Below are 7879 nucleotides of genomic sequence, written 5' to 3'. Positions count from 1 at the left end.
CTGCTGGTCGCTGTGCGGGATGGTGGAAAACCGCCCCTCTCGGCCACCGCCACGCTGCTCCTAGTCTTTGCGGACAGCCTACAAGAGGCGCTGCCGGATCTCACAGATCATCCTGTCCCTTCCGACCCGCAGGAGGAGCTGCAGTTTTACCTGGTGGTGGCCTTGGCCTTGATCTCTGTGCTCTTTCTTCTTGCAGTGATTCTAGCAATTGCTCTTCGTCTGCGACAGTCCTCCAGCCCCATCGCCTGGGGTTGCTTACAGCATGGTCTCTGTTCCAAGTCAGAACCTAGAATTCCAGTCAACTATGAGGGGACTTTGCCTTATTCCTACAATCTGTGTGTTGCGCAAATGGGGAATACAGAGTTTAATTTCTTAAAATGTAGTGCACCCTTGAATTCCACTGAGGACATAGTATGTAGTAAGTCTCCTGGGGCCTTAATCCCACTTCACGCTGGGGATGATTTGACTTCCCATCCTGACACTCTAACCGCGGTAAGTTGCATTTAACTTTCTAGTTTCTCATATTTCACTATAGTATGTCCTTCAGCTTTCATATCTAGGGCCATATTTGAGAAATCATAGCTAATCATCGTCTTGTCTTCTTAATCTTTACCTCTTGTTCAATAGTTTTCAAGATTTATAGGTTCATAAATTATTCCATCATGGGGTGAGAAAAATTAGAGATATCTTGTTAAGCTCTGATTAGCAAACACAGAAGTACTCTTGCTTCTAACCTAATAAATAACTTATTCACTTAAATTTGCTAAGACTTAAAAAATTTCCACATGCTATTTATATGTTTTAATGCTTTAAAATATTCAGATATGCATTAAATATCCAATTCAATTGCTCCCTTGAAGAAGCATTTATTGCAAATAATCTCTTGTGTGATATTTGGCATTTCTCTTTATTTATTTTAATATTTATTTATTTATTTCTCTTTATTTATTTTAATGTTTTTCAAAATTATTTGAAAGTATTTGAGGGGGGGTAGCCTGCAGATGTATGAACTCTGAAACTGTATGCAAAGGTGTTGATATATCCATTTTTCTTGGGAGAGGATTCAAATTCCCATTTATATTTCCAGGTTTCTATGGTACCCAAGACTTACTAACTATCCTACAGCAATTTTCCTTGCCTACTTTTGGTCTTTCTGGCTTGCTTCTATATTTGTGGTCCTTTGGAGTTCAAATTGTATTCTTTCCCAATCTTTTAACATCTACATTGGAAGAAAAATTTCCACAAAACCAAATGAAATGCTGTTGACCTTTGCTGTCAATCTTTTAAGATCTTTGAAGCAGGGGAGAAAATCTGTGAAAACTTCCATATTTGGTGACATCATGACATAAACACTTTGGTTTTGGTTTTGTTTGGTTTTTTTCCGATAGCGGGAATCGAACTCACAACCTTGCACTTGCCAGGCAGGCGCTGTGCCACTGAGCTAAATCTCCAGCCCCAACATAAACACTTTGGAACAATCCACTTTCTGTATGAAAGAAGTAAAGCTCTAAACCCTTCATATTTGAGAGAACTATTGCTGCGTTGACAACCATGCACAGCTGAAAGTGTGTGAATCGCTTTACCTTGAGCTCCTTCCTATACAAACTGTCTAAGAGAAGAGATTATCCACACTGGCATCAGTAGTCTGGCAAAAAAAAAAAAAAAAAGTTACTTGACACAAAATTAATTTGTTGAAAGTCTACGGCACAGCTGGATATGCCTGTAGTCCCAGCCTGAGGAGGCTGAGGCAGGAGGATCACTTCAAGTTCAAGGGCACCCTGGGCTACATAGTGAACTCAGGGCCAGCCTGAACTACATAGTGAGATCCTTTCTCAAAAAAAACCTACAGCACAAGCTGAGGGTGTGGCTCAGGGGTAGAGCACATGCCTAGCTGTGTGAGGCCTGGATTCAGTCCTCAGTGTGGAGGAAAAGGAAACAAAAACCTACATCACTATATCTACTTTTTTATTTTTTTTCACATTTGAAATTCTTATATATATATACAGTTTAATAGGCAACTATAAAGTATGCACATTTGAGTTTATAGTTACCTATTCAATTCACTTAAATGGATTGCATTACTTCTAATATATAACTATAAGAAAAAGTACATTTTTCAAAAAAGACTCATTAAGGCTCAGTGAAACTGTTTTAGCAAAGAACATTTTATAACCTCTCAGATAATCTTAAGCTAAACCAATTAAATCCAAAATAAAAGCCTTCAAAGTCACTTAGCTCATAAGCAGAATAATACAGAATCTTTAGAAATGTCTACTAAACATGTATGTCATAATTTCATTAAAAAATTGTAAGACTTTTCTGCTATAGGTAGACGCTCATAGAACGTAAAATAAGCATTGTAAGTGCATACATTCCTGTTGGGCAAATGCATATTTTTTGGACAAATGTATATTTAGCCAAGAATTATCATTTAATATATTATAGTATGTTCATTCCACTTTGTCTCACACACCAGTAAGAAACCTACAAGTAGTGATTAATTAAAGATATGAGGGGAGAATATGGCTCAGTGGTACAATGGCAAGAGTGAAACCTTGAGTTTGATCCCCAGGACCACAAAAACAAAAACCCTCAAGAAAATAGAAGTGGAGAAACCAGACAATCAATGTAAATTAAAACAATCCACACAGAATAGCATTTGCTAGAACTGTAATGGGTGCAATAACTTCTTAGGACTCTGAGCGCCGCTGTTCACCTACTAGGAGAGAAACACATAGCTCGGTCCGGATTCTCAGGACTCCAACTGCACAAAGCCCCACAGTTCCTAAAAATCCTCTACTGGGCAGCAACGAAACTCACTCTGGAATACAGTGTAAGGTGCGCGCTACGGAGAATCCCTACAGCCACAGAAGAAAAAAAAGGAACAGTTGAAAACGTACGTGTCCGGGATTTGGGAAGAATTCCGTCATCAGACAACAATGGCCTCTCAAAGGAATCTCCGCTACCGCACCAAGCTGGTCATCCTGTGGCTTTTCCTGCGGATGCCCGGGGAATGCGGAGCCCGGCAGATCCACTACTCCGTTCCTGAGGAGCTAGAGAAAGGCTCTTTCGTGGGTAACATCTCTAAGGACTTAGGGCTGGAGCCCCGGGAACTGACCGAGCGCGGAGTCCGCATCGTCTCCCGAGGTAGGACGCAGCTTTTCTCTCTGAATCCGCGCAGCGGCAGCTTGGTCACCGCGGGCAGGATAGACCGGGAGGAGCTGTGCGCCCAGAGCGCGCGGTGTCTGGTGAGTTTTAACATCCTTGTGGAAGACAGGGTGAAACTTTTCGGGATAGAAATAGAAGTAACTGATATCAACGACAATGCCCCCAAATTCCAAGCAGAAAATCTAGACGTAAAAATCAATGAAAACGTCGCTCCAGGAATGCGTTTTCCTCTCCCGGAAGCCATTGATCCGGATGTGGGCTTGAACTCCCTACAGAGCTACCAGCTCAGCCCCAATAAGCACTTCTCCTTAGGCGTTCAGAGCCGTGCCAGTGGCGTCAAGCACCCGGAGCTGGTGCTGGAGCGTGCTCTGGATCGCGAGGAAGAGGCTGTTCACCACTTGGTTCTTACCGCCACTGACGGGGGTGTCCCTCTCAGATCCGGCACTGTCCTCATCACTGTGACTGTCTTTGATACAAATGACAACGCGCCCGTCTTCACCTCGCCTGAATACCGAGTGAATGTTCCAGAGAACTTACCTGTAGGCACTCAACTGCTAACAGTTACCGCCACTGACAAGGACGAAGGGGCTAATGGAGAAGTGACATATTCGTTCCGAAAATTACCTGACACGCAATTGTTGAAATTCCAACTGAACACCAAAACTGGGGAAATAAAAATAGCCGACCATCTAGATTATGAAGAAACAGATTACTATGAAATAGAAATACAAGCAGAAGATGGAGGAGCATATCTTGCAACTACAAAAGTGCTGATTACAGTAGAAGATGTAAATGACAACAGTCCAGAGGTGAGCATCACATCTCTGTTTAGTCCAGTGACAGAAGATTCACCCTTGGGAACTGTCATAGCTCTTTTAAATGTGCACGATTTAGACTCTGGTAAGAATGGAGAAATAACCTGTTCCATCCCAGAGGATCTACCATTTAAGTTAGAAAAGTCCATAGACAACTATTATAGAGTAGTGACACACAGAATCCTTGACAGAGAACAAGTATCCTCTTACAACATCACAGTAACAGCCAAAGATGGTGGAAGTCCACCCCTATCAATGGAAACTCACTTTATCCTGCAAGTGGCGGACATCAATGACAACCCACCCACCTTCTCTCAAATCTCCTACTTTACCTATATCCCAGAGAACAATCCCAGGGGCGCATCCATCTTCTCAGTGACAGCTCAGGATCCAGACAGCAAAGAGAATGCCCAGGTCATTTACTCTCTGGCTGAAGACACCATCCAAGGGGTACCACTATCCTCCTATGTATCTATCAACTCCGACACTGGCATCCTGTATGCGCTCCAATCCTTCGACTATGAGCAGTTTCGTGAACTGCACCTACAGGTGATTGCCGGCGACAGCGGGAACCCTCCACTCAGCAGCAATGCATCACTGAGCCTGTTTGTGCTGGATCAAAACGACAACACTCCAGAGATCCTGTACCCCACCTTCCCCACTGATGGGTCTACTGGGGTAGAGCTGGCGCCCCGCTCTGCAGAACCTGGATACCTGGTGACCAAGGTGGTGGCAGTGGATAAAGACTCAGGACAGAATGCCTGGCTGTCCTACCGCCTGCTCAAGGCCAGTGAGCCAGGACTTTTCTCAGTGGGGCTGCACACAGGGGAGGTGCGAACTGCAAGGACCCTGTTGGACAGAGATGCCTTCAAGCAGAGCCTCGTGGTGGCTGTGCAGGACCATGGCCAGCCTCCTCTCTCAGCAACTGTGACACTCACCGTAGCAGTCGCTGACAGCATCCCTGAAATTCTGGCGGACTTAGGCAACCTGGAACCTGTTCAGGAATCCAGCACCTCCAGCCTCACTCTCTACCTGGTGGTGGCTGTGGCTGCTGTCTCCTGTGTCTTTTTGGCCTTTGTTATCGTGTTAGTGGCATTTAAACTGCGGCGCTGGCATAAGTCTCATAAGCTCCAGGCTTCTGGAGAAGGATTGGCAGGCGTACCTGCCTCCCACTTTGTTGGCGTGGATGGGGTTCGTGCCTTCCTACAGACCTACTCCCACGAGGTCTCCCTCACTGCGGATTCGAGAAAGAGCCACCTGATCTTCCCACAACCCAACTATGCAGACACGCTTATCAGCCAGGAGAGCTGTGAGAAAAAGGATCCTTTGTCTTTGTTAGATGATTCCAAGTTTCCTATAGAAGATACTCCTTTGGTTCCAGTGAGTTTTACTGTTACTATCTATTTCCTCCCCCCCCCTTTAAACATTAAGAATGGTTTTGCTTTTAGGTTTCTAGTATAGTTGTAGAAAATTTAAATCTATTTTTAAAAATAATTTTGTCTTTCTATGACACTTGCCTCTTGCTAAAACATTGAAGAGTAGAATTTGATGATTTAAACTGACTTTTAAAACTTTCTAGTAAATTTACCTACCACTGTGGATGCCTATTGTTATAATTAGCTTTGCAGAATCTCTTGTTTTATAGTGTTGTTGAGTACAACATTAACAATTCCTAAAAGAAACTCCCGTACAGAAGTGTCTATCCATTTGTGTTTTTTCCTTAGGTGGCCACAGCTGAAACTGGCCCATTAGACAACCTGAGCTTTTATTTTTAAGGCTGGTCTGATAAAAATAGGTAAATGTCAGAAACCAAATGTGTTAGCTTCACTAGAAACACAAATCAAGCTCGTTTATTCAGTGTAATTCTTCCCAAAGAGAAGGGCAATATGCCTTTGCAGCTATAGTTTTTAAACTATATCTTGTAGTGACAGTTGCCATTGAATACATTTCCTAGATATTTAAATTTTCTATTAATAATTAATTTACAACATTGTGTACTTAGGAGCTGGGGATTTAGCTCAGTGGCACAGCACCTGCCTGGCAAGTGCAACATTGTGAGTTGGATTCCTGCTATCGGAAAAAAAAAAAAAAAACCATTGTTTACTTAGATTTTTCCAACCATAATCATACTTGTTAACACTTTGGTATTCTTTTCACATATGATTCTCACTTCATACTGCTGTGTGGAAGATACAACTTTTAATTTGACTTTCCTTGCTGAACAGAGATTCTTTTTTTAGACGAAATCTCACTCTGTGGTTCAGGCTGGCCTTGAACTCACTGGGTAGCCCAAGCTGGACTCGCACTTATGGTGATCCTCCTGCCTCAGCCTCCCAAGTGTTAGGGTCACAGGCGTGTGCCACTATGACTACCTCAACAGGAATTCTAAAGAGTCAATAGTGGATTAAATTGAGGAGATTTGGGGTTCTGCTGTCTTTGTCTTTTAAAAAATTAAATTACCCAATACTAAGGCTAAAAATAAATATAGATTGGGAAAAGAAAATTGTACATATTTCCAAGAACAGGAGCAAGGGATTTGTGGCAAGTTATATCAATGGCTCTTTAATGTAGAGAGGGAAACCTATCTGAAACTCCAAAACTTCTGACAGTGAAAGTTAAACTGAGGATGAAGAATGCCAATCCTGCAAGACATCAGAACATAAGTAAAGAAATACATAAAATTCTTCCAAATAAATGATGGGTGGAGGTATTAATGGCTATATTTAATTCAATGAAGATAATGATATATTTGGTTAGATCTCTTATTAATACTGTGCTAAGCTTGGAAGCATATGACACCATGACTTTTCCATGTCAATTGACATTTATTTTTTCTAGGTCTGTAGAGGGGTTGCACACACACACCAGAGCCATAGTTATTAACTCTTACATCCTTAAAACTACTACTTTAAACTTCTATCCATGAGCATTAAAATTACTCTGTACCTATCTCAGGTAATTCTATTGTTTCAAAAAATACAAGTTTAAAATACTCTCAGCATTGTAACTACTATAAGCAATGTTTTTAGATATCATTTAAAAAGCAATACAAGACATCTTGGGTGGTTTATAAATAGAGAAACGAAAAGAAGGGCTGTTACTTTCTAACCAAAAAAATCTAGGATTGAAGAAAGAGAGGTTTTTTTTCTTATATTCTATACTTCTAGTTTCATAGAAAATTACTTTGTAGTGCTAGGGAAAATTACTCTGTGATGCAAGGCTTTGCAGATGTTAGAAAAGAGCTCTACCACTGAGCTGCATCCTAAACCAGATAATTTCTCTGGAAAAGAGCAGTAGTGACTGCCTTAGAATGGAGGGATTGGATAGCAATGGAACATGGCGTAGGAGACCTGTAGACCTTCACTATGTATTATTTTATGCCTTTTTTAAGTTTTGAAAATTAAAAGGAAAGACTTCCTTCAAACTCATCCTAAAAGTTTAATATATAAAAAATAATAGTAATGAAGTTTTAAAAGTTTCATGATGACAACTGAATCACCGAGTACAAGAATGTCAGCTATCAACTGGTACATTCCAAAAATAAAGATTCCCGGATAGAAAACCCAGGCTGCAGTTCCACACAGAACCTCTGGGCGCCGCTGTCGGCCAGTGCAGAGCAAGCTCGACGCCGGGATCCTTCAGTCTCCAGCCTAAGGTTTCCTGCGCAGCCACCAGCACACACAGAGGAAACCCACTCGCCCACAGAAGCTCCGGGCTGCGCAGAATTCCGGCCCCGAACACAAGGATTCGCAGCCCCGAAACTGGGCTGTGCCTGGCCTGGGACTAATGCTCTCCCACCGCGGTAGAGTGCGCTTTCTGCAAGTGTGAAGAGGGGACCGAGAACCGCAGCGAGCAATGGGAGGGAGCTGCGCGCAGAGGCGACGCGCCGGCCGCGG

At 42.5% G+C, this 7879-nt stretch overlaps 2 protein-coding genes across 17 annotated transcripts in view; both read left to right on the top strand.

Moving 5' to 3' along the window:
* LOC102028960 (protocadherin gamma-C4) overlaps nt 1-7879 on the top strand; it is a 169872-nt gene that overhangs the window by 77977 nt on the left and 84016 nt on the right. For 2 of the 16 annotated variants that reach the window (XM_013512150.1, XM_013512152.1), the window contains one exon: nt 7-492. The exons of the other annotated variants lie outside the window; for them this stretch is intronic. In XM_013512150.1, coding sequence (XP_013367604.1) covers nt 7-492 — 486 coding nt within the window. The remainder of the gene's footprint in view (nt 1-6; nt 493-7879) is intronic. 16 annotated transcript variants of the gene reach the window in all.
* Nucleotides 2022-5257, top strand: LOC106148071 (protocadherin gamma-A10; the record flags this gene model as incomplete). The annotated part of the gene is given in 1 exon segment (XM_013512165.1): nt 2022-5257. A coding segment is annotated over 1 exon segment (2318 nt), but the record flags the coding sequence as incomplete, so codon positions are not given.

Source organism: Chinchilla lanigera, unplaced genomic scaffold, assembly GCF_000276665.1.
Source record: "Chinchilla lanigera isolate Chin_1 unplaced genomic scaffold, ChiLan1.0 scaffold00014, whole genome shotgun sequence".
Lineage (NCBI taxonomy): Eukaryota > Metazoa > Chordata > Mammalia > Rodentia > Chinchillidae > Chinchilla > Chinchilla lanigera.
The sequence above is the reverse complement of the archived record's forward strand: the minus strand, read 5'-3'. Positions and strand labels throughout refer to the sequence as shown.